We start from the raw sequence: 24,429 nt of genomic DNA, 5'->3' as shown, positions 1-24,429 counted from the left end.
CTTCAGGTCATCATCATCTTCTTCTTCGCTCTCCTCCTTGCTCGAAAGCTCGTCATGCCCCTCGTGGTGCCGCTCCGCGCCGCCTCCCTCGTCGTCCGAGCTGGTCGCGTCTTCGCCGCTCGTCTCCTCCTCCTCCTCGTCCGAGCTGGGCGCGGGAGCCGCCTCCTTCTTCTCTGCCGGCTCGCCCCGGCGTGGCATCGCTGATGTGCTTGTGGGTCGCCGAGCTCTCTCTTGCTTCTTCCTCGTCCGGCTTTGCTTCAAGTCCGCGTCACACGTGTGTCGTGCTGTGGTGTGTAGTGTAGTGTGCTGTGTGTTGTCCTGTGTTGTGTGTTTTGGGATGATCACTGCTGCCTGCCGACGAGTCTTGTGGTGTGCGGGTGTTGTGTCGAACTACGTTGTTTCTTCTTCTTCTTCTGCCTAAAGGGCCGAAGAAGGAAGTGTCTGAGGTGAGTTCAAGAGCAGAAGAAGAGGAAAAGGCCTCAGCGATAGCAACCTGATGAGAGCGTGAAGGCCTGGTGCGGAGCACCACAGGGACATCCACTCGTGTTTTCGGTGGACTCCCACGTCGAGCATAGGAATTACCCCGCAAGGAGGGGGCGGGAGGGGGGCGGCGTACTGACAACTGCGGGGGTTGAGGGGCAAGCAGCCCGCACGGAGCTCACAACATCAGCAGTTCCTTGAGGATCCTCGACGCTATGGCGAGAAATCATTCGCGATTGAATTAACATCTCTCCGGGAGAGGGGGGGGGTAAATCCCATTCTATTCCTCCTCTTTCATCTGCTGATCAACGCGAACAACGAGAAAATGTTGTGGACTCGATTGGGTGCTCTTCGTATCGCCAGGGAGTAAAGTAAATCGATTCTGATTTTGCGTTGGGCGGTCATTGACCCCGAGGGCTTCGGGTGAAGGAGACGGCGCGGCGGAACAGGAGCGCGTAGTGCCTGTCGCGAACCTCCACCCACGTGGAGGCCGCGTCGCTGGTGCGCTGCAGGACGGACTCAGCTTGGCTGGGCGTGGGCAGACGCACGACGTACCTCCTCCCCCTCGCCTGCTCTTCATCTTTCTCTGCGCCGCTGTTCGGCCCGGTGAGCTGGTAGACCTCCAGCGGCATGGAGCGATCGCCGCCCGAGCTTGTAAGGGCGACGCTGAACTGGTCGGGCGCGAGGTCGAGCACAAAGTCGATGGCGACACCCGCGTCGAACCCGTCGTCGCCCTCTTCAAGCCCAGCTCCGCTCAGCGCCACTGTCACGCTGAGGCCGTCGGCGCCCGACAACGCTGAAGGAGAAGGAGACAACACCTGGTGGTGCCCACCGCAGACATAGTCGGAGTTCAATTTGCATTCTCCACAGGCCAAGGAGCTGTCGCGACCACGTACGCTCAGAGTGGCGAATGGCTGATGAAGCGCGTCGGGCGTCGGCATTGCCACCGGCGTCGGCGTTGAGGCGGCTGATGGCTTGTCGGTCTCGGGAAGGAACTCGACGAAGCCGGCGAGGAGGTCCGGGTGGTCCTGTGCGTGCGCCAATTGTTACCCTGAGGCGGCGGGACACAAACTGGCGGCGCAGTGCGAGACCGAACACGAGTGCTGTACCTTGAACAGGTGCGCCACATGAGCGTGGACCTCACGTATGCTCTGGTTTTGCTTATGAAACTCGTGCAAGGTCTCCAGGAACGCTTTGTAGACCCCAGGAGCAGTGATGAACCGTTTCTGGATGATCATCAGGAAACCATCAGTGTCGTCACCATTCAGTTGACGTGTGGCCGGGTGTGGTGCGTGCCTTGACTTGGATGACAAAGTTGCGAGCCTGGTGGATTGGAGTCGTCGTTGCAGCAGGTTGCGGCGGCGGAGGCGTGCGTTCAGGCGCCGAGTTGCTCGGTGTGTCGGCCGTCAGTGGGATGTGGTAGCCGGGCGGAAGAAACACGTTGAAGCCCTCGATGAGTTCTTCATTGCCGCTGAACAGCTCCCGCACCGCCGCAAGCACCCCTGGGGTGTCGAGCCTGGGCCAAATTAATTCCAAGTATTCAAAAAAGTGATTAGATAACTTATACACGTTTGGGGTTTGGACGAGGGGGGGGAGTGGTATACCGCTGGGCTTTGAAGTCTTTCATAATTTCTAGGAAGCTCTGGTACACCTCGGGCCGGTCGGCATAACGGCGCTTTACCGCACCCAAAAAGTCGAGGGCGTCATTGAACTTCACAGCCGACATGTGTGTGCGCTAGTACTCGTCCAAGAAAGCGGTACCAAGTTTTGGAGTTAGGGGAGTGTTGTCAGCAAATTCAGTTCATTCGCACTACGATGGAGTTGTATTGGACAAGAGAGCACCGGCTAGATGAAATAAATCAGCCCAAGTACCCGCCTGTAGGCGTGGAGCTGCTTGCTATCGAAGCCATCGAGGAAAGTGTCGGGGAGATGAACGTCGCGCACGCCCAGGCCCACCGAAGCTGACTCGTCGCCGAGGCCAGGGTGCAGCCGGCACGCCGGGCGCAGGGAGAGTGCTTGCTGCACGGCGGGCACCAGCTTCGCGATGTCCCGCACAAGTCCGCCGGACGACGGCATGCGCTGCTGCAGCTCGCCGGACTTGATCTTCCGCTCCAGCTCCTCTGCGTGTTGGCAAACGTGTGTGAGCAAATACGTAAATGATGTGAGTGCGTTGTGTTGTGTTGCGTGTGCGTACCCATGACAGAGCCATCAGGTCCGGAGAAGCCGAGAGCACGCACCAACATTCGGCACAGGCCTGTGGCTGCGCAGAACTGAACCGCGATGAGGTGTGAGACAACTTGAGTAGCGCAGGGCGGTGGTGATAGTGGTAGTAGTAGTAGTCGTACCTGGGCCAGTGTGTGGGCCTCAGACCCGGGCTGCAGGGAAGTCCTGGCAGCGAGCAGCTCCCGAACCTCTGCCGGCGCAACCAACGCCTCTTCTTCGCCCTCCTCGTTGCCTTCGTCTCGCTTGCGCTTCTTCCGTGTCGGCGCACTGGGTGCTCGCCCAGGCGTGGCGGCGCTGTCCGCAGCCATTTCCACCAGTGATCGTACCGCTCCTGTTGGTTGATCATTTTATAAGATGAGCCAATGGCATTAGCAGACGCGAGGTGTGGTTGGTTACCCGGAGCAGGAGGCAAGAGACGGGCGAGGGTCGCGACCACCGTCTGGGATTGCTGGCTAGCATCATCATCGCTCGTTGGGGGCGTGACGAAGGACAAAACGACGAGCGCCATGACGCGCAGGGCGAGCCGCTCACTGCAGTCGCGCCACAGGACCAGCAGGTCATCCACCACCTCGCGCCCTTGGTCGGGGAACATCTGATGTAGCGCAGATGAGTGGCCGTGTCCCTTCAAAAGTGGTGCTCAAGTTCAGGAGCGCACCGCAAGGAGCTGCAGTACAAGAAAGCGGGTGGTGGGGCACTCCCGTTTCTGGCGCACAATCGCCCGATAGATATCCAGGTTTCTCACCTATTGAAGTGTGTTGTGTGCGTCGTGTCGTGTCGTGCTGTTAGAAAGATGTAACTTCAAAACGTTTCTAGGCGGCAGGCACGCACGCACCATCTCCTGGCGGGTTTCAAGCGCCAGAGGCTGCCCGATCGGATTCTCGCCGCTCGCGAACCCCGCCAAGTTGCATTGGCCCGGCTCCCCGGCCAGAGAAAGCAGAAACTGAGGACGCGCTATGGTCAGCGGTACGGTACAGGCGAACCATCATTCGGAGAGTACCTTGACCAGCTCGGGCTTGTCGGGGCTGTCTTCGTAGTCCAGCACAGCCGAGATCCACTTGGCAACGAGCGGGGTGGAGGAGTAGTACGTGCCTGACATTGCAGAAGGGAACGAGTGTGAGTGCGTGAGTGAGTGTGAGTGAGTGAGTGAGTGAGTGAGTGAGTGAGTGAGTGAGTGAGTGAGTGAGTGAGTGCAAGCCATTGGCGATCAACAAAGGCTCGCGGATAGACTACCCTGATGGAACGCGGAGATGCCAATGTTGTACAATGCGGACATCCGTAGCTCCGGCTCGCTGTCAACGAGCCTTCGGATGTTCTTCGGCAGGTCGACTCCTGTGACGATGGGAGCGCGCTCACATAAGAGATCCACTGGTCATCATCACCACCATCGCCAGTGAAACTCGGGGGGGGGAGGTGCGCACCAGAGCCGTAGGCTTGTGCTACCGAGTCCCAGGCAAACGCCTCCAGCCCGGCCAGGTGCGGGAATCTGCACACCACGTGCAATTGGTAAGTGGGCCATGGCCATCAACCGCATGTCGACATGAACTACTGGTTACCGTTTGCGTCCGGCCACATGGGGCGGCAGGGGCGTCTGAAGCCAGGCCTGCAGGCTCGATCGATCGGGTGGCAAGCCGAACAGCTGGAAAGGATTGGTCAGCGGAGCCTCCTCTCCTTTCTCTTCTTCTTCCTCTTCTTCGGCGTCCTTCTCCTCTACTTGGCTGAAGGTGTCGACGACGCGCCAGAAGGCCGCGTAGCGATCGTCGAAGGCCAGCTCGTTGAGCACTTGCACCAGCGCGGGGTCGAGCTCGGGGGCGTAGTAGCTCGTTTCTTCCGGCAGTGGGTCGGCCATCATCATGTTCAGCAAACAGTACAGTAGTCGACGACTGCGCTCATGTGTGGTAGCGTGTGTGTGGTGTGTGTGTATGCAGTATTGTGTGCGTGTGTGCGTGTGTGCGTGTTGTGAGTGCGGTCTGCTGGGCCACAAGGGTTTGTGTGTGCTGGGCTTACGTGGGCTTGGGGTCGGCTTGGCCCGACAATCGCTCCAGCAGGCAACGCCACGCGTGCGGTTGCGCCCAACAGCGATCCGAGTCGCCCAGCGCGCTGAAAGCAAGCTGTGCAATTCGCACACGTCAGCCGAAGTGCGGCACGGTTAAGCTGTAAAGGCCGACTAGGGAATACCTGAGAGAGCTCCAAGTCCTCCCAGCCCACCGGCAGGCAAAGCTCGTCCGGGTGGGTCGCCAACTTGAGTTGCCGGGCCACCTCAGCTTGCATGTGGGCGGGCAGCAGCGCTAGCTGCTCGGGCGTGAGGCCCAGGCTGGCTACGGAAGAGGTGGGCTGGGCGAAGACCGCCGGCTCTCGCTGTCGGTGGAGCGCGATGTGTTCCATGATCAGCGGCAGGTGTTCTTCGGGCACGAGCTCCGTGATGGGCACGGGGTGGGGGTCCTTCTGATAAGTGAGCAGCGACTCGCCACCTGCGTTTCGGAGGCGGCATCGTGTGTATGGTCAGCTTCTGCGGGCAAGGAGAGGCCCAGGCCAAGCGGACATAAAAAAAAAGCTCGCACCGTCGACATCGACCCAGGCCTGTTCCAGTTCGAGCGCGTTCTGTATCAGTGCAACCGCACGCTCGACCGCAGCCGCGGGAGGCCGGTAGACCAATTGGAGCGTCACGATGGCTGTGCAGTGTTTGTGTGCGTTGCACGTTTTGTGTTGGTTGGTGGTGGTGTGTCGTGTGGTGTGTGTCGTAGGCCACAGGAAGCAAGTACCCAGAGCAGCCTCGGTGAGCGGTCCAAGAGGGCGCACACCATCCCCGGCACTTGATGTGCCATCGCAGACGGTGGCCCAAAGGTCGGTGAGGAATTTCTGGGCGTCTCCCCGCCGGCTATCATCCCTGCAGGTTTCAGTGGAGTGGTGAGTGCGTGGTAGCGCCTCGTCGTCCAATCGCGCTCTTACTATCCCTCTTACCATCCCTGCTTGGCCCATGCGAACACAGCGCAGGCTCTGGCCTTGTCGAGCGGCTCGTTCTTGATGAGCCACGCAAGAATCAACAGAACGTCGTTATGCCGGTTGGTGGCCAAGAACTCGATCAGCACAACCTTCATCCTCTCACTGGTCTGTGCACTCGTCTTCTCCGTTACACACAGCACGACACACGACCACACATCAACAACGACGATCAGCCAATGTCTGGCAGGCCACTTGAGGTGCAGAAGAAGTGGTGGTACGATGAGGGGGAACAGCGGTTCCACCGCCATGTCGACATAGCCTGGCCGATTGACGAACCCACACAGCGGAAGCTTAAACGCCAGCCACACTTCTCCCTGCGAGACAGGGCGCTCACCCCTTTCCGCTGCCTGGAGGTTTGTTTGAAAAAGAAAAACGAAAATGAAAAACGAAAGAATTGTTTTTTCCTGGAAGAGACGGCAGGGACCTTTGTTTGGAGGGTCTGGACAATGAGTTGCCTGGCCTGGGCACGGCAGCCGGGCTCAAGCGCCAGCTTCAGAATGAGCAGCGAATTCGCCTCCTCCTCAGCCCCAAGTACACGCGCCACCAAGTCTGCCTGTTTGTTTGTGCAGGCGCCGCAGTGAGCCTTCGCGCCAGAGCCTTCTCTCTTCACTCCCACCCACGACATACCAGTTCGAGCGACATGCCTGCGTTGGTGTGATCTGTGCCAGACTTTGTTTGCGCTTTGGGGCCCAAAGGTTTGCACGCGTGCAGTTAAAGCGGAGTTCGGAAGTTGGCGCTCAATAGGGTGGTGGTGAGGTCTTTAACGAACAACATACGAAAGACTGTTTCGCCAACAACACCAAGAGTCGCGCGCAACGTGGGCTACCAGGTCATGGCGAGGTGTCGCTGCAGGTCGGCGTCGAACTTGGCCAGCATCTGGGTCTCGGCCCGGGCCTCGCGGGCCACCTGGGCCTCGGTCAGCGTGGCCGGGGCGTTGGCGAACGAGAGCGCGATGAAGCTGTGCCGGCAGTCCTCGAACACGGCCTCGAACACCCGCTGCACCCTCGACCCGTGGAAGTCGCTTGTGACCACCACCACCTCGGTCACCCTGTCCCCTGTTGGCATCATCTTCATCGTCATCATCTCGTCGTCTTCATCAGAGGAGACGTGAATGTGGAAGATGGACTTACGGTTGGTGATGAGTTGATGAAGAAGCTTCTTGGTGCAGAAGGCGTTGGAGAAGGTGTTCCAGGAGACCTCCTCGAGCAGGATGAGCGACGGATCCACGCCGGCCTCCACCGCGATGCGCTTCATGCACTCGGCCTCGGTCATGTTGGCCCGCTTCTCCACCATCGACCCGCTCATCACCAAGAAGTGCCCTGCACACGCGCGCACACCACCGCACACGCATCACCGCACACGTAAGGGTGCGTGAGGGAGTTTGTCCAACGATGCGCGACTGACGTTGGGTCGGGCGAGAAAGAAAGACAACAGAGACGCGTGCGTACCAGGCTGGTAGGTGCTCTTGAAGTGGTCGATGGCAAAGGCCAGGCGCTCGGAGAGGCACAGCTCCGGTTTCCCGTTCTTTTTGAGTCGCTTGCCCAGCACCACGATGTACCTCGTCCCGTTCTTGCCCGCCCCGCTCAACGTGGTTGACGTTGACAACGATGTCGGACCCGACGGCGGCGTGGTCGGAGTCGGCACGGGTGCGGTGTAGGAGACGCTCGGGCCGCCCCTTTTCGCTTGCGCCGGCCCTCCCCACCCTCCTCGCTTGGGCTGCACCTTCGTGTCACGAACCTCCCCAAAGCCACTTAATATTCTCTCGAGACCCTTGCCTGAAGCACTTTCCTGGTATTGGCGGCCCAGACTGAGAAATGGACACGACCAAGCGCAACAGCCAGCTGGAGGGACAGGCAGCACAAGCCCTTTAGTCTCCATGTAAGGGGGGGGGGGTGGCCAACATGGTGTGCGTAGGAAGTTAAGACTCCCTTCGAGCCCCAACTCAGCGTCAACTTCTGTCCAATTCCTCCTCGGAGTGGAGGTGGCGCGGAAGGCCTTCGCGCTGTTTCTCTTTCTCCTGGAGGTACTTGTTGAGCAGGCCGTCACACGAGTCGCCCATGACTCAATCAAACGCACCCCAGTCGAACCCCGTCTCGCTAATGCCACTGAGAGAGCGTGATGGATCATTCTCTGCGGAGTGGTTGACCCTCACCTTGGCAGTGAGTGGGTTGCTTGAGCTGAGGGAGAGCATATCATCTTTGTCTTGTCCTTCTTGCATAGTGTGTTCTGTTGTGGAAGATGATGCCCCTGTTGGCAACTGTACACAAAGAAGGGAAAAGTCTCTTTTTTAACATGTTTCCGGATGAACGTTCATCTCAAATCCAAACGTTATGCGATGTGGGAGGTCGGCAGCTGCTCACAAATGGAAGGGGTGAACGACGCAGCACTGCTTCCCTTCGCCTCGGCCAAGGCGCGATATGTACACCTACAGCGACCGTTAGGTCAGTCCTGCAGCAAACAGAGACGAAGGTTTGGGGGGGGGTCCGAGCGGGACGCGTACCCGAGGTCGCAGCGTGTGGTCGATGAAGCCGTAGGCCATGGACTCGGTGCTGTGGGCCACCACCAGGTCGCCTTCGATCAATGCTGCGGCATCGTCGTCTTCTTCTCCTCCTTCTTCTTCTTCTCCTTCTTCCGCACTTCTACCACTATGGGAAGTCGTAGTGGCTCGTAGGGCGATGAACCCCGCGTGCTGGGTGCCGTCGCCCTCGCGCGCGTTGGCGGCGAAGAAGTGCTCGAGCGCTCGCCGCGCACCGACGTCCGCCTCGTCAGCGCCCACCATCTCCCTGCAGGCCGTCGACGCGAGCAGGGACTTGGTGATCTGTTCGCCCACCCCGCTGGCGCTGCATGCCACCGCCACACGGGGTGATCGCGGTGTGGCCGACGACGACGATGGGTTCAGGTCGAGGCCCGAAGCCCAGCAGCCGCACCCGTAGAGAGCGGCTTCGCCCACTCGACCTTCCCACTTCATAGCGATGCCACCACTGCACAACACGCGCGTGTTGGTGAGTAGGTTTGAGCTTCGTACAAAGCAAGTGGTTGCGGCTGAGCGCACCTGGACACTCCCGCAGCGGTCTTGCCGGTGGCGTCGATGCAGATTGCACCCACAGTGTCGTAGAGACTGTCACTTTCCGCCTCAGCGGCGGCGAGGTCTGTCTTTGGCCGCTTGGCCCGGTGGACCTCGCCACCTCCGTCATTGTCGCCGTCGTCGCCTTCGGCTTCGTCGGCGCCGCACCTCCGTCTTTCTTTCCGTTCCTCCAGCTCTGCCCACAGCCGCAGGCGTGCGCTGTACTTTTCCCACGCGGCCCTTGCCCTCGGCGCGACCATCGGATCTTCGTCTTCTCCGCTTTCGCCTTCTACTTCGCCTTTGTCATCATCATCTCCTCCGTCTCTTCTCTTTTCCGTTTCATGTCGAGCCCGCTTCCGCCTGAGGTGTGACGTGGGCGAGGAAGGCAACGGCAGCACGCCCTCAACTCCGTGGGCCAGGCCCCATCGTCTGGCTCCCTCGCCCACCAGGAACCTATTCGCGTTGTCGTGTTGTGTCGTGTGTCGTGTGTCGTGTGTCGTGTTGTGTCGTGTGTCGTGTCAGAGCCGGTTGGGTCTGCAGCGCTTGGTGCGCATGGGAACGGGCGCAGTACATGGGCGGGACTCGGCCAAGGGGCAGTCGGCCCTTGCGCTCAGCGGTCATGATGGCGTGGGCGAGCGTAATCGGACTTCGCACTCCGGACACCGCTCCCACGGCGCCGAATCCACCGTCACTCAGGGAAGCTTCGCTCGCTGCGCCCATCACGCTTGCGTCGCACTCCACTTTGCCTTGAGTGGAGTGTGCGCAGGTTGCGAATGTGAGACTAACTCTTCATAGAAGCAAATTGACGGTGGAGAAACCATGAAGTGTGAGTGCGGAGCCGAAGCCAGCGTTGGTCACGGGATCTGCCTCGAGCGACGCGATAGCCGCCACCACAGCGTCAGTCGGCCCTACGTTGCGCACGTCGCGTCCACCTTGTTCGGCAAACCGGAAAATCATCAGAGTCAAAGCTCCCTTTCTTATCGAACATCTCACAGGGAGCTACGTGCCAGCAGGAAGCAAGGTGCGAGCGGCGCACAGGAGAGCCCGTTTGAGGGCACGCTTGAAGGCTGGCGCGTTGGTCGCCCCGTGGTAGCCCGCCCCCGCATGTACGCCGATGAAGAACCGTGAGAGTCCATCTTGCACATCAATTGACCTAGCACGCTGCTCGCATCGAGATCTATCATCGACTATCTCTTCCACCTCCATCTTCCCTACCCGCTCGCACATCCATTAGAACGGATCAATCTATTGCCGCATTCGATTGATAGATTGGCAGTAGGAAATGGACATTTCTTTTCATTTCCTTATTTCTGCGATCAGTACTGATGCGGAAAATGGGGGGGCCAACCACAAATCAGAGTCCTTTCCGCACGGAAAGTTTGCGGGTGGCACCGTAGGCTATTCAATACTCAAACGAGCGCCCATCACCACGACCCGAGGCGAAGAAGGAGAGTCAGTGAAGAAGAAGAAGAAGAGGACTGACATACAGTTCTCGGGAGGAGGAAGGAGGAAACTCAGACGCGGGTCGGGCGAATCGAGGCGATAAGATCCGACGCGTTTCGAGAAGATCTGTTTCGATTGATCGGCACAACCGAGGTAGGACCTCTCTTGCAATCTAGCTCTTGTTTGCCTCTTCATCTTCTTCAGGCTTGTTGACGTCAATCCTTGTCTCAACGCCAGCAGTAAGTTCGTGTAGCTTCGTGCTTTCGTCTGGCTCTTCTGTCAATCTTCGTCCGGCTGGCATCGGTGGCTGTATAGCTGTACAAACAAACTCTCTCTCCACAAGCGCACCTGCACCTCCCATTCTTCACCATCCAGCCCATCTTCAGCACCGACTTCTACTTCTGCTTCGATTTACGGATCGGCACTTCAACGAGGGCGATAGATCGATTCGAAGAACAATCCAACGATAGAAATATGGCGACTGTGGCTGTGAACGACGCGACCCGAGTGCTGAATGTACAGAATCAACCAGATCTTCGCGATCCCAACGACGTTCTGGAGATGGCGACCAACGATGCCGAAACTCGGCCTCGAAGGCGGGACTCGGCTCGAAGCGGCGAAGAAGACGGTCGCGGTCGGCCCAGCCCCGACCCTTCGGACAATCAACTGCGGAAGGAGAGTTCTTCCTCAGCTGGGGGTGTAACTCTTGAGGAGGAAGAGGAAGACGCCTACGACAGCTGTTGCATCTGCTTCGACGGGAAGGAGTACGTCTTGACATCGTGCTGCCATCTCTTCTGCCTGCCCTGCATCACGAGATGGATCGAAATCAGCAATACCTGCCCCATCTGCAGAAACGAATTCGAGACAGGCGTCGAGCTCTACAACCTCATCGGTACGTCTCAGGCCATTCCCTTCCATCTCAAGCCATCCAGGCCCAAACCCCCAATCGCCATCTCGCGAGATTTGTTCCTTGAAATTGCGCTTTCTTTTTCGATTTCTTTTTCGCGTTCACTTTCCGGACTTTTCGCTGCGAAGCCGTTTCCGTTACTGATCACCTTGGGCTTGGACCGCACAGGCACGGTCGAGGACACGATACGGGCGATCAAGGAGGTACACAAGCGGAAGCGCGAGCAGGAGGCCAAGCGGAGGGAGCGGGCCTTGGCGCTGCAGGCCGAGAGCGCGGGGTCGGGATCGTCTGCGGCCACGTGGGGCATCTTCCACCAGGTGATGGATCTCCTCTTCCCGGCGTCGGTCGATGGGGAGCGCATGACCATGTCTGGTCGGATGGCCCTGATCGAGCAAGATGAGGATCCTGCGACGCTGGCGCCCCACCTCAACCTCACCCGGGTCAACCTCAACGCGCTCGCTAACGGACGCCAGTCGACCCAGAACGTGACGCTCGCCCACACTACCGGTCGCCACAACAACCACCACGGCCACCATCAGCTCAACGTCGCGCCCTCGTTCCCCTTCCTCTCCTTCTGCTGCCTTCCGCAGCCGTCGCCCTCGGTCGCCATGTCGCCCGTGTTCGAACGTCTCTCGCGGGGGAACAGGATCCACTAAGAGGACGGCTCCACCTACCAGCTCAGGCGGTACGCAGCTCGCTTGCTCAACAACAACATCAACAAGGCTTCGACGTAACGAGAGAGGTTTAACAAACCGATAGCGGCGATTTCATGGAGCGAGACTCAAGAAGCCCGAGAGAGCAAGCCAACGATTCTGCCGACCACCTGGGACCGCCCTCTTTCTCCCCCACCTTTCCCTTTTGCACAGCTTCCTCCCCCCTCTTTGTACAGATGTTCATTTCTCTTTCTCCTCTTTGTAAAGACTCATCCTCTTCATCTCTCCCGGTTGCCAGCTCTCCTCCTGTAAAGCGCTGCAACCACTCAAATACAATGTACCTTTACTCACTTGAGGCCAAGGAAGGTGTTGATACAGGAACAAGAAGAAGAAGAGAAACTAGGAAAGGGGAAGGAAGGCGTGATAGGGAATCAAGGCCGGGTTCAGAACTTGAAACGGAGGAAGCGCTTGATGAAGGTGGTGCCGTCGATGGCTTCGGCGGCTTCTTCTTCGCTGGGCTCGATGCCCGGCGTGCCATCATTCTCATCTCCGTACGTGCGGCCCAGAGAAGACGCCGTAAGCTTGGCCCTGCTCAGAGTTGGTCGGATCGTTGTCCGTGGGTCAGCGCACAGCGCACGCACACAAACGACCAACAAGACGGACCTCTTCTTGCGGGTGGAGGGCGCATTCTTCATCTTGGCCTTTAGTTCCTCGGGAATCGGCGCGTAGGGGATCACACTCACGTTGTTGCCCATCGAGTTGAGACTCACGTTGGGGAACAGCTGGCCGTTCGACGTAGACACATTCGAAACACTAACACACACACACACACACGACACACGAGGCGTCAGCTGTGTGCGGCAGCACGGTTGGGGGGGGGAGTTGGCGTGTACGTTGTGGAGCTCTTGCCGTTCTTGAAGAAGTGCACGATGTTTTTGTCAAACTCGACGAACACGCCGACGGTGTCGCCGGTGGTGTACGTCTGGCCCGTGGAGGGCGTGGTGCTGGAGTTGTAGACCTGGCCCGACGAGTAGTATGTCCATCTGCCCCAACGCGCATAACGCTTAGTACGTGTGCGTGTGTGCGTGTGTGTGCGTGTGCAGCGCTCATCGGTACCCGTTGCTGTATTGGCCGGCATAGCCGGTGGTGCTGCAAGTGCCCGATACGACGCCCTGAAAATCGCACGTGAAAGGTGGAGCACGTGAGAAGAGTTGATCACCAGAGCGTGGGGGCTGCGGGTCAAATGGGAAGTGAGAGCGGACGTACGATCATCAGCTGGCCCGGAGTGCCGTTGCCCACCTTGAACTCGATGTAGGGATTGTCCCGGGTGAGGGGCGTCGTGCACGACGCGTTCGCCCATCCGATGCTGGCGCTGAGCGTGGCCTACATCAACGCCGCACGCACGCACGCGCATAAAGTGTCAGTGGATGGTTTGTTCTGTTTCAAGAGGCGAAAGGGAGAGGGGCAAACCGTGAGCTTGTCGTCGGAGAGTGTGATGCTTGCGTGGCTCTGCTCGGGGTTGAATTGGTGGCCTGTCCTGGGCGTGGATCGGATGTTCTTGACGGAGCTCGGGTTGACTCGGTAGCGATAGGCCTCGTGGAGCAGGTCCTGCACCACCGGCAGGTCCCTGATCGACTCATTGCCCTCCACCTTCTGCACTCGCCATAGAATATAAATATATTAATATTATTAATTCATGAATTAAATTGGGAAAAATACAAAATTAAGAATAATAAATAATGAATTGTACCGTGACGAGGAAGCGCGGGCTCATGAAGGGGAAGCGGATGTAGGGCAGAATGGTGGTCAGCGCCTGTTCACGCACGTCCTTGGCCTTGAACTGCTTGGTATAGCGGATGACGGCGTCGAAGAGCTCCTCCTCGGATCTGCGCAAAGAAAATCTGTCATTACCCTGTGGTGTGTGTCGTCGTGTGTCGTGTCGTCGTGTGTCGTCGTATGCGTGTCGTGCGTGTCGTGCGTGTCGTGTGTGTCGTGCGTGTCGTGTGTCGTCGTACCTCACACGGATGTCGTCGGTCTTGACGATTTCGGCCCAGGTGGACGGTTCGAGGTCGTCCAGCTTGCCGTTGTTGACCAGGTCCTGGAAGTGCTCGGCGAGGTGCGAGCCACACGCGGCCTCGAGGGCCTTCACCTCATACTTGTCCACCACGTCGAGGAAGAAGAACAGGTTGTCGTCCGTCACCAGGTCGCCCAGCAACTCACCGCACGTCTCCTGTCGTACCCAACCAGAGAGAGAGAGAGAGATCACACACATCAGCAACGTCGTGTGCAGTGTGTGCGTGTGCGTGTGCGTGTCGTCGTGTCGTGTCGTGTCGTGTCGTGTCGTGTCGTGTCGTGTCGTGTCGTGTCGTGTCGTGCGTGTGCGGTGGGCACCTTGAGGGAGTGAATGTTGTAGTAGCTGGCGAGACTGAGAAGTGAGAGCACGTTCTGGCCGTTGATGAAGTCGGTCTCGCCCGTGTACATGTGCTTCAGCATCAGCTTGAAGTCCTCCATGTCTGCAGCGACCGCCGCCAGGTAGGTGAGTACCGAATGCGATTCAGACCCATGTGGGCTAGAAGGGGGGGGGCGAGGCTGCACACCTTCTTTCTCGAGAGGAATGACCACTTCGGCCTTGGCGCCCTCGAGTAGCGTGCGGAAGGTGTCTGCGGGGGCGCCCACCCACAGTTGACGTGTCGGTTAAGAATGTGGAAGGGAGGCCCAAGCGCCCACCAAGCCTTGAAGAAGAAGAAGAAATGCGCGTACCTGACCACACGCTGAGCACGAGTCGATGCACGGCCACCTTTTCATCCCCCAGGACCAACGTCACGTCGCTGATCTTGGTGTCTGTGATTCAACGACAAGGACACGCAAATCAATCATCTCTCTCTACACAGGAATTAAAAGGAAGAAATTTGAAACTCTGGGAATGGGGGAGGTGAAGGTGGGAGGCGCTACCGCCGTAGAGGTGGGCGAATCCCTTTTGGACCATGTCGCCGTAGAGAACGGCATTGAATTGGCGCTTGGCTGAGGGGAGATGGACCTTAAGGGTCTCCTCTTCATCCTTCTCCTTTCCCTTGCCCTTGCTCACCGACACGCGCAGCATTGTTACAATTACCTCAACAGTACAAGTCTTGTTGTTGTTTTTTCCAATTCGCCCCTTTGATCGATTGGATCAAGATTGAGCTTTCAGAGAAACCAAATTCAGCAACTCAATTATTGTGTCGACTTGGGCGTAAGGTGGCGGTGTGATGCAGCAGAACAGCTGGAACCGGCTTGTCCACTCCAATGCTGCGCAGTGCAACTTCATGGTGTCATCAGTGCCCAGGCGAGTTGAGATGTAAATAAATAGGGCTATTGGCGCGGGTGTGTTCTTGCTTTACAGATCGGAGCCACGCAACTTGCTCGTCGCGCCTCACCACGGCCCACGGTCCTCCATCAGGGCGAATCGCTGGGCGATCGCAGTCGTCGCTGGGCGTCGGTCTCCACCTCGGGTCCGCGCGAGCGCGGCGAGAGCTGCTGCTGGTCGTCGTTGCCACCGAGGCTGGCCCTCCGCGCTCCCGCCCTGCCGCGGATCTTCTTGTTGCCCTTCCGCCTGTCGTCCGCCTCCTGGCTGTCTTCGCTCTCAACGCTGTCTCGGTCGCCGGTGACGACGATGTTGATCTGCGGTGCATCCTGCTGACGGCGAGGCGACAGCAAGGCCTTGGTCGACGGTCGCGACGTGGTTGACGTTGAAGTGGACAGAGACGATGATGATGATGGCGGTGGTGATGAAGGAGGAGCTGCGGGGATGAGGCTGGCGCCGTTGGCGGAGCGGGGCGAAGGGATGCTCACCGTCGATGGCGAGACCGTCGTGCTGCTCAGCGATGATGACGTCGCTTCACCGCCGCCCGAAGCGACAAACGTCAGCGGTGACGACTGTTGGGTCGACGTGGGCGAGTCCGAATTGAAGAGCGCCTTCAGCGTGTCCTTTGATCTGCGCACGCCACCACCCAGTCAATTCACAATAATAATAATAATAATAAATTAGTAAGAGTAATGATAAATAAATAAATAACAGATAAATAGAGGAGAGCGAACCGGGTGAGGATGCGTAGCCGTTCGTCGGAGAGCTTGATGATCTGCTCCATGTTCTTCTGCTCCTTGCCCACCTCGCCCTCGATCTCCTCCTCGGGCTTGATCTTGAGGATCTCCTGGCCGCCGACCGACCCCTGCCTCCGGTGGCCCGGCCGCTTCACCGCCCCCACCGGCGACGCCGCCGACGCCGCCGGCGACACCGAGAGCGAAGAGGAATGCCCGGAATGCCCCGACGGCGCCGCAGCCACTTCGCCGCGCACGCCGATCGAGGACCCGCTGTGCTTGATGGCCTCCTTGACCTTGCCCATCCCAAAGTCCGAACTCGAGGCCAGAGAGATGCCGAGCACCGACTTGCGGTTCGGCTGCTGCGACTGCGACTGCGGCACGGCCAGGGAGTGGTGGTCGACCGGAGGCGAGCCCACTGCGTGCTGGTGCTGGTGGTCGCCGGTGGTCTCGTCGGAGGCGCCGCCGCCGCCCACGACCTCCTTCTGCTCCTCGAGCATGGTGTAGATCTGCAGCAGGGAGCGGGCCATGGTCGCCTGGCCCTCCTCCTGGTCGATCATCTTCTTCAGCTGATCGAGGAACCTGGACGTCCCGCACACAACCGTGAGTTCGCCGCACGCGTGGCCAGAGAGAAAAAGAGAAAAAGAAGAGAGAAAAGAAAGAGAAAAGAGTACCTGGCGGCGGAGCGCGGGGTGATGACGTTGCTCTGGCGCGAGCGCTTCTCGCCGAAGATCTTGGCGAGCCGCTCGGTGAACATGGTGAAGTGCTGGGTGAAGAGGAAGTTGGAGATGAACTTCTGCTGCGTGACCGGGAACAGGCACACGAGCTTCTTGAGGCTGTTCATGTCGGTCCAGTCGAAGCTCGACGCGGCCAGCTGCGGCAGATGCGACGACAGCGGCGGCACCGACGGTCGCAGCGAGAGAATGAGCTGCGGCGCGCCATCAGCGTTGTTGTCGTTGTCGTCGGCCCCCGACGCCGAGCCGCCGCCGCCGAACTTGGGCGACGACGGCGGCGAGTGGGTGGGCGACGACGAGCCGGGCTGCATCGGCTGGTCCGACGTCGACAGCGGCGTCGCGCCGCGCACGCGGATCGGAAGTGTGGGGATCGCGACCTTCATTCTTCCGCTTCCTTCGCTTTCGTTCTTTGTGCCGCCGGTCTGGCCGTCGATGAACTGGGCGAGGTTGATGGGCGCCGGCGGGTTGGGGTCGGGCGAGGTCGACTCCACGAACGCCGGGATCGACGAGGCCGAGAACGAGAGGTTCTTCGACGTCCGCATCGGGTGCGTCCGGAGCGACGCCGTCGTCGTCGACGACTCTCCCTCTTCATCCCCCTCACTATCATCCTCGTTCTTTTCGCTCTTCGTCTTCGCTTTCGTTTTCTGCATGCCCTTGATTTCGTCGGAGGAGACCCGATCGATCTCGACCTGGGCCTTGATGTCCTCCAGCTCCCGGTTGTGCGGCAGCGTCTGGATGAGCGCCGACGCGGCGGCGAATCCGCCCTCGCCGCCGCCGTGGCCTTTTCGTCGACCGGCCTTGCCCTTTGTCTTCCCGCCGCCCTGCTTGGTCTTGTTGCCCTTGCCGCCGGCGCTGCTGCTGAGGTCGACCACGTCGCTGCAGCCGAGGGCGACCTTGGCGCTCACCACCTCGTCGCCGTTGTCCGACCGCGTGCGCGCCCACTGCTCGTGATCGTCCATCAGGAGCCGCCGCTTGGCGGGGTCCTTCTTACCGCCCCCACCGCTGGGCGAGCTCGCCAAGTTGAACGGCGTCGACTCGAGCCGCCCCTCGTCGTCGCTCTTGGCGCCGCCGCCGCCGCTGTCGTCATCGCTGTCGAGCTCGCGGATGGTGGGCAGGGCCAGCGAGTACGAGTGGACCGCCGGCAGCTGGAAGTGCCGACGCTGCGGCGACGCGCCCGACGTGGGCGAGAGCGGCGGCGGCCGCACATAGTTCATCGCCGCCGCGCCGGCGTAGTGGTGGCGCTCGGCGTAGGCGTGGGAGAGGGTCTCCTCGAGCTCGGCCTGCTCGAAGGTGGTGAGCGACGTGTACGAGGCCGACGAGGCGAGCGGCGAGAAGGAAGTGGTGACTGAGCCGGCGTAGGCGGCCGACGTGACCGACGGCGAGGTGACCGACGGCAGGCACGGGGCCGAGAGCGAGGGCGAGGCCGAGAGCGGGAGCGAGGGGAGTGACGGCGCGGGCGACGACTCCGAGATGCAGTGGATGTGGGCGTAGTTGACGATCTCCTGCACGAGCCGCTCCTGGTAGGAGCGCACGAGGCTGAGGAAGCCGGCGGCGACGGCCTGCTCCTCGTCGGTGGACTTGGCCGGGCGGTGGAAGGCCGTGTCCCGGTCCGGGCTGTTCACCGGCCGATAGATCTTCGAGTGGTAGACCCCCAGCTGCGCGTAACTGTTCGCCAACCCAACGCGCAGTGTGAGGGGGGGGAAGAGAACGAAGAACGAAGAACGAAAGCGAAAGAAAGAACGAAGGAGAGAGGTGGGAATGTACGTACAAATCTTCTTCATTAGGCAGCGGGGCGAGAGGCCGCTCGGGCAGGACGACCTGCTCGGTCTCGATGTTGACGATGAGACAGTCGTCCATCACCACCGGGATGAGGTCCTCCTCGCACGTCGTCGGCATCCCAAGCACGCACGGCACTAATCACGGCACAGCGTATGTCAGCACCGTCACCAAACACCCAACGCACACACCGCACACACCGGGGATGCAATACCGGGAGACTCGACACATTCCTCCAAATTCTTGGGAACGAGCGGGATGAAGGGTCCCTGCCACTCGAACGGCCGCAGAAGCGGCAGCAGCGCCATACTGCTCACACCCGCGGGGCAGGGGGGTGACGTCAGCCACGGCTTGTGTCGACAGAAAAGGGAGAGTGGGCCCAACGTACGCGATGAAGGAGAGGACGCCGAGGTTCTTGCACAGGAGCACGATCTTGTACTCCTGGAGGAGCGCTCGCATGAGCATGATGATGTTGGGCAGCGGAACGAGGCGCAGCATCGTCGGCGCACACCACTCCATAATCAGCTTTTCCTCGTCGCCCTCCTGGACACGTCCATACGCCAACATATACCATGTTACACTATAGTGTGTCGCTGATGTATATACGGTGTTGCTAAAAAGTGATTGGTTGTTTCGATTGATCTATTTGCGAAGGGCAGGGAACGTACGGGGCAGACGAATTTGCCGTGTCGCTTGGCCGACGGGAGCTTCACCGTGAAGGAGCCGAGGGTCGATCGAATGTTGGTGTTGTAGTACGCCTCCAGCAGAGCCACCACCTTGTTCTTCTCCTATAGTGTCGGCGACACATGCAGATATGCGCGCGTTAGCCGAAAAACGATCAAACCAACACACAACACACAATACAAGCGATGGTACCTTGCTGCTGTCCGACTGGTCGTCGGTATCGGCCCTCCGTCGAGCGCCCGCGGCCGGCGTCGTCACGTCGTCGCCCAGCTCTGCGTCGGCTGCGCCCGCCACCGCGTTGCTGTGGGTGGCCTGGTCCTCCGAGGCGGCCTCCTTGCACGTACGGAGTCGGATGCCGGGGAACGGCCCTGTGGTCTCTTCGGCCTCGTGATTTTGGTGCAGCCGAATGCCCGGGAAGGGCGAGGCCTCCTCGGCCTCGGCCGCTTGCGGCTGCGCATTGCCGCTCTCGTCGCCGATTGTCGATACGATCTCGCCCCGCTCGATCTTGTTGGCGCCCAGCGCGAACAGGCTGCGCACGCGCGAGTTGGATCGCTTGCGTGCGGAGGGGGCAGCGTTGTCGCCGGCGGCGTCGCTTTCGTTCTTTGTCGTCGTCGCCGACCGGCCGCGCGGGGTGGTCTCGCCTTCGTCCTTTGTGCTGCTCAGCGTCGTGTCCGGCTTCTCGGGAGCGCCGCGGCTGATGGCCCGACCGCGACGCGGCGAGACGAGGGCCGTCGTGATCGAAGTACTGCTTTCGGCCTTGGTGGCGATGATGTCGTCCTTGATCGTCTTCTTGACCGTCCAATTGCTCAGACTATGAGCACTCGACGTTCGCGCCACTACACGACACACACGACACACACACACGACACACACACGGTTAGCGAGCGTCGCGCAGCTATCATGGTGCGGGGCGTACTCTTGGGCGCGGGGTCCTTGGATGCGTCCTTGTTGCTGCCGTCTTTGCTGTCCTTCTTGTCCTTGTCCTTGCCCCAGCGCCATCGCCAGTTCCAGGCGCCGCCCTTCTTCTCCCGCTCGTCCTCCTTGTCCTTGTCCTTTTCTTTATCGTGATCCTTGGTCGCCTCGACCTCCGACGAGATCGAATTGGCGCGCGTGGTGGTGGTCGAGGCCTGTTCGGTCTTGCTCGCCATGCCCGACTGCATGCGCGCCCGCTCACGCGCCTCCCTCTGCATTGTTCGCTCGGTTTCTGCCAACGTACCATCACCAATCAGCAAAACCACTCGTTTCGTGTCGGCTTGTGTGCGGTCGTGCGTGTGCGGTCGCGTGTGTGCGGTCGTGCGTGTGCGGTCGTGTGTGTGCGAGACAGAAGTAGCAGCAGCAGCAGCAGCACTGGGTACCGAGAAGGGTGTAGAGGACGTTGAAGTGGAGCTTGAAGAAGGGGAAGCGGGAGAGGAGGCAGTAGACCCGCGGGGCCGACACCTCGTATCGCAGCTCCGTCGGGGAGAGGGGCGACGGCGGATTGTAGGCCGGCTGCTTGAAAAACGAGGGCTTCTCCAGACACTGCGCGTATCCAGCAACCGCCAACGTCCACCAATTACGTAAATAAAATATGCGGGCCGGCCCAATGATGCCTGAGCCATGGGGTGGGACGTACGGAAAGAAGCTCGTTCTGAGACACGCAGATGCCATAGAGAAGCGCACCGTTGCCGGTCATCAAGAAGAGGAACGAACGCTCGGAGTCCTTGAGCTCCTTCATCGTGCTGTTGTGCGATGGACGCCCATCCGAGTTGGTTTTAGTTTGGAGCAGAAGAAGAAGAAGAAGAAGGTGAGAGAGATGAGCGCAAACCAGTTGGCGAGCTCGAGGGTGGCAGTCTTCTGGTCGGCCGTCTTCTTGCGAAGCGAGACCGTAGGCGTCACGCCTGCCACAATCCACGGGACCAACCACGGCGTGAGCTGCCATCGGGCCAATTCAAACACAAAATATAAACGAAATATGATGTGATATTATAAAAAGAAATAAATAGTTATGTGCCGTAAGGGTACCATTGGGGAAGCAGAAGTGAACGACCTGCTCGTTGAGCTGGTTGTCCTCGGGGTACTGGTAGAGGATCACCGGCTCCTGCCGGCGCGCCTGGGCCGAGGCCTTGATCTCCACCTTGGCGGCGGGCGGGTAGCCCACCACGCAAAAATAGTCGAATATGTGACCCTCGCGGTTGGGCCGGATGGCGGCCTTCAAGCTCACCGACGTTCGCCTGCATTACCACACGATCAGATCACGAACGCAACACACTACGAGAGAGAGAGAGAGAGAGATATCAACGTGCCTGGTCAGCTCATTCCTGGCGAGCTTGCTGATCGTCTTGTTCAACCGTGACCTCTGCACAGTGCGAACGAGGCAGAACAACAAGTGGGTAAATAAATGAATAAAGACGAAAAAGGGATAAAATAAATGAATAAGAAAGGCCGAAAGAGAGTATCGCGATAAATCAAAAAGGTGAGATCAAGATTGATCAGAGTAGCGGCAGCTTGCAAGAGCAGGGCGGAATCAAGAAGGAGGAAAGGGATGAGAGGGGGGCGAGGTGCACCTCGCGCAGGCCACCGCGCTGAGATCGGACGGTGTAGAGGTGAATGCTGTCGTAGATGGAATCGTGGGGCAGGGGCGACATCGGGGGCGGTGTGCGCATGGGGGTGAGCGTGTTGGCTCGCGCCCGGCGGGTGCCACGAGGGGACGACGCCCCACCACTACCTCCATTTGATGCCAACGTAGCGATGTGGAGGGGCGAGGGCGGAGGCGATCGAGGCGAAACCGGCTGCTGTGTGCTCTTGGTGATGCTGCGTGGCGGGGTGGCCGTGGATGCCGTGGCCGCTCTGGTTCTCTGTGGTTCGGCGTCCATCTGCACCTACAGTTCGGGCACAATTGATCGAGAAAAGGTGAGCGATCGCCCATGCCCATGACATTGCCATTTTGTTTGCTGGAAAGCCAGAGATCGAGAACGAAGAGATTTTGGCGAGACACCAGATAAAATGAAGGCGCTGAGATGGAGAGAGAAGAGGTACGCGCAGCCACAGCGATCGAATAAGCAGAACTCAATAAGCAAGTTGGTTTACCTGTGATGAAGATATCTCACACGCCTTCAGCTCCACGTCAAGTGCTCTCGGGCCTGGATGTTGGTTCTATGGCAAAGGTCACTCTCGCAGCATAGCTGCCAGCGTAGGCAAGTGAGGTGGTGCTCCTTACACACGTGAGCTCTCTCCGTCCTCCTTCCTCCTCGTGGGTCCTTCTTGTCTGTCTTCTTGGCTTACGTCAGCCGGCGGGGTTATCATCAATTAATATCACTCTGGCATGTGCGAAATTTAAAGAAGGCCTGAGCGTAGATTCCACAATAGGCCTCTAAAGAGAGGATAAAGTTCTGCTTGTTTAGCCACTAGCCCCCAGCAAGCCACTATGATATATATGGTGATATGTATGTCAGGAGAAGACCGAACAATGGGATTCGGATTCGCGTGGCTGAGGGGAGTATGATCACACGCAAGACGTTGTGGCCGAGTGGTTAAGGTGCCTCGCTGCTAACGAGGTGGGGTTTCCCCGCGCAGGTTCGAATCCTGCCAACGTCGATCTCATCATTTTACATTGTAACCACCGCTTCTGGTCATTAATGCTTGCCGGGCAGAATCTCGTTTTGCCTCTGGCACTGCGGCTTCGTCTCACAAGAAGGGTGGGTGGGCTGTGGACAAAAAACCTCTACTGAATTGAGAATATATGATGACCTTCATCAACATCTTGTTCTGCAAGCTGGGGAGGTCAACTGCGTCACTGCTGGCTGATGATGGGGCTGGCGGTGGATGCGGTGAACTGGTTGAGGGTGAACGTGTAGAGCGAGAGGTTGCCGTCTTGGCAAGCCGTCGCGGGGAAGACGAGGCATTTGCCCAGCGAGGCGTCGGTCACCAGCATGGGGGCGCCGAAGCTCACCTGCTGGTCGGTCTGGAGGATGAACTGCAATCCGGTGGCCGTAGTGCGGACCTGCCCGCCGAGGCCCACCACAAAGCCGTCCCAGAAGTTGAAGGCCGGCACAGCCCACGTTGATGTCCTGTAGAAGTCCTCCGCGTCTGATGATATCAGAGAGGTGTGAGACGGGTGAGGCCTGTGGCCAACATCAGACAACAACACCGCACGCACCACACACACGCACAAACCCCCGCTTGGGCGTACATGAGTCCAACACCCACTTGGCGTTGCTCAGCGTGCCAGTGATGCGGGCGTTATCGCAGAAGGCGCCGCCTGAGCTCGACATGTAGAGCTGGCTCGAGGGGGTGGCCGCCAGCGCGTAGACCTCGCACCCGCCGCCGTTCACGGTGACGTCGCTGTCGAGCTGGCGGAGGTAGACCGGGTCGAGGGTGAAGGTCAGCGTGCAACCACCCATCCACCCAGTCCCACACAGCGTCGCGTTGCGGATGGGTCCGGCCGCCAGAACGTAACGCTCGTCCGAAGTGATCGCCACCTTGCCGCCTGTGCGCACAGGTTCGTTCGTTCGTTATCGGCCAGAAGAGGGAGGAGGCGTCTGAATGGTTGGGGGGGGAGGGCTTCTTGACCGTACCGGAGAAGGGCAGGCGCACGCCTGCGTAGCTGCCGCGGGCGAAATCAAAGCGCAGCAGGTGCGTCTCCCAGTCGACCGTCTTGGGTTGGGTTAGCAGGTAGAGCGCCTTGGAGCTCGTCACGACGTCGTACACTCGCACCGACCCCAGAGGGTGGAACTATTGACCCCCCCCTTTTAGTCTCACTCCTCTGCATCTACTTGTTGAAGCAGTGTAGGGGGTGGGTTGCGGGGGGGGGGTGAAGTCTTCTACCTTGAAGGATGGGGAGCCGCCCCAGGGCTGATCAATCTGCAAGATGCTGGACTGGCCGAGGACGTTGTTACGAGCGAACACCAAGTAGAGGCTGCCCCCGCTGTACGCGGCGCCCCGCAGCTGCGCGTTGGAGGCGGCCATGTGGGCCACGTTGTTGGTGCGCAGCGAGAGCGGGGTCTCGACCGTGCCCCACACGTCAGTGGCGTAGAGCTCGGCCGACGAGCCCAGCGTGAAGACGATGCTCGGCACGCCCGCCTGGCCCTGGCCGATGCTGAACGCGCCCGACAGGGCCTCGAACGGCTGCTCGAGGCACGCGGCGGCGGTGGTGGCCGCCGGCCGGACCAGTGACGGCGACGGGGTCGGTGTCGGCGCCGCCGAGAGGGCGCCGGGTGCGCAGCAGAACAGCAGCAGCGCGGTGAAGGCAGCGACGGCTTCGAGCGGGTGGTGTGCGCGCATGGTGGTGAAGAGAAGAACCAAGAAGCCGAGGCCCTGACATACAGCAGTCAACTAATTGGAAAAGCCCGATACTACCGAGCTCCGCCCTCCAATCATGCACCATGTAAGCTGCAACGTCGGGGTTCTGTCAAG

The 24,429-nt window shown here is 59.7% G+C and overlaps 8 protein-coding genes across 8 annotated transcripts; 1 reads left to right on the top strand and 7 right to left on the bottom strand.

Moving 5' to 3' along the window:
• Positions 1–881: 881 nt before the first annotated feature.
• ACA1_389180 (uncharacterized protein) lies at positions 882–3,011 on the bottom strand (the record flags this gene model as incomplete). Its single annotated transcript, XM_004333172.1, has 8 exons — positions 882–1,298; positions 1,377–1,508; positions 1,590–1,706; positions 1,921–1,996; positions 2,085–2,191; positions 2,353–2,600; positions 2,675–2,750; positions 2,826–3,011. 8 exons carry the CDS (start codon positions 3,009–3,011, stop codon positions 882–884), a joined length of 1,359 nt encoding a protein of 452 aa, XP_004333220.1.
• A 335-nt stretch (positions 3,012–3,346) lies between these two features.
• On the bottom strand, positions 3,347–5,798 carry ACA1_389170 (uncharacterized protein; the record flags this gene model as incomplete). Its single annotated transcript, XM_004333171.1, has 11 exons — positions 3,347–3,367; positions 3,536–3,643; positions 3,701–3,792; positions 3,934–4,032; positions 4,122–4,186; positions 4,257–4,583; positions 4,708–4,811; positions 4,879–5,171; positions 5,262–5,372; positions 5,502–5,587; positions 5,662–5,798. 11 exons carry the CDS (start codon positions 5,796–5,798, stop codon positions 3,347–3,349), a joined length of 1,443 nt encoding a protein of 480 aa, XP_004333219.1.
• A 727-nt stretch (positions 5,799–6,525) lies between these two features.
• On the bottom strand, positions 6,526–7,762 carry ACA1_389160 (Hypothetical protein; the record flags this gene model as incomplete). Its single annotated transcript, XM_004333170.1, has 3 exons — positions 6,526–7,022; positions 7,152–7,510; positions 7,731–7,762. 3 exons carry the CDS (start codon positions 7,760–7,762, stop codon positions 6,526–6,528), a joined length of 888 nt encoding a protein of 295 aa, XP_004333218.1.
• Positions 7,763–8,145: 383 nt separating this feature from the next.
• ACA1_389150 (Tasp1 protein) lies at positions 8,146–9,487 on the bottom strand (the record flags this gene model as incomplete). The annotated part of the gene is made up of 4 exons (XM_004333169.1): positions 8,146–8,151; positions 8,204–8,684; positions 8,756–9,220; positions 9,339–9,487. The coding sequence occupies 4 exons, from the start codon at positions 9,485–9,487 to the stop codon at positions 8,146–8,148; spliced, it is 1,101 nt and encodes a 366-aa protein (XP_004333217.1).
• Positions 9,488–10,684: 1,197 nt separating this feature from the next.
• ACA1_389140 (zinc finger, C3HC4 type (RING finger) domain containing protein) lies at positions 10,685–11,773 on the top strand (the record flags this gene model as incomplete). The annotated part of the gene is made up of 2 exons (XM_004333168.1): positions 10,685–11,102; positions 11,286–11,773. 2 exons carry the CDS (start codon positions 10,685–10,687, stop codon positions 11,771–11,773), a joined length of 906 nt encoding a protein of 301 aa, XP_004333216.1.
• Positions 11,774–12,213: 440 nt separating this feature from the next.
• On the bottom strand, positions 12,214–14,870 carry ACA1_389130 (BTB/POZ domain containing protein; the record flags this gene model as incomplete). The annotated part of the gene is made up of 12 exons (XM_004333167.1): positions 12,214–12,358; positions 12,434–12,583; positions 12,664–12,813; positions 12,887–12,942; positions 13,037–13,153; positions 13,241–13,423; positions 13,521–13,656; positions 13,786–14,000; positions 14,162–14,283; positions 14,368–14,430; positions 14,531–14,611; positions 14,723–14,870. 12 exons carry the CDS (start codon positions 14,868–14,870, stop codon positions 12,214–12,216), a joined length of 1,566 nt encoding a protein of 521 aa, XP_004333215.1.
• A 332-nt stretch (positions 14,871–15,202) lies between these two features.
• On the bottom strand, positions 15,203–21,662 carry ACA1_389120 (DENN (AEX3) domain containing protein; the record flags this gene model as incomplete). The annotated part of the gene is made up of 15 exons (XM_004333166.1): positions 15,203–15,740; positions 15,845–16,426; positions 16,519–18,243; positions 18,347–18,491; positions 18,569–18,663; positions 18,743–18,897; positions 19,023–19,142; positions 19,231–19,874; positions 19,955–20,242; positions 20,394–20,556; positions 20,651–20,756; positions 20,843–20,915; positions 21,040–21,226; positions 21,317–21,373; positions 21,582–21,662. 15 exons carry the CDS (start codon positions 21,660–21,662, stop codon positions 15,203–15,205), a joined length of 4,959 nt encoding a protein of 1,652 aa, XP_004333214.1.
• A 1,145-nt stretch (positions 21,663–22,807) lies between these two features.
• Positions 22,808–24,297, bottom strand: ACA1_389110 (uncharacterized protein; the record flags this gene model as incomplete). Its single annotated transcript, XM_004333165.1, is given in 5 exon segments — positions 22,808–23,017; positions 23,036–23,103; positions 23,207–23,503; positions 23,592–23,748; positions 23,842–24,297. 5 exon segments carry the CDS (start codon positions 24,295–24,297, stop codon positions 22,808–22,810), a joined length of 1,188 nt encoding a protein of 395 aa, XP_004333213.1.
• Between the last annotated feature and the right edge of the window lie 132 nt (positions 24,298–24,429).

This window comes from Acanthamoeba castellanii (assembly GCF_000313135.1).
Source record: "Acanthamoeba castellanii str. Neff unplaced genomic scaffold scf7180000084733, whole genome shotgun sequence".
Taxonomy (NCBI): Eukaryota; Discosea; order Longamoebia; family Acanthamoebidae; genus Acanthamoeba; species Acanthamoeba castellanii.
Note: the sequence above shows the minus strand (reverse complement) of the source record. Positions and strands in the feature narration are given on the sequence as shown.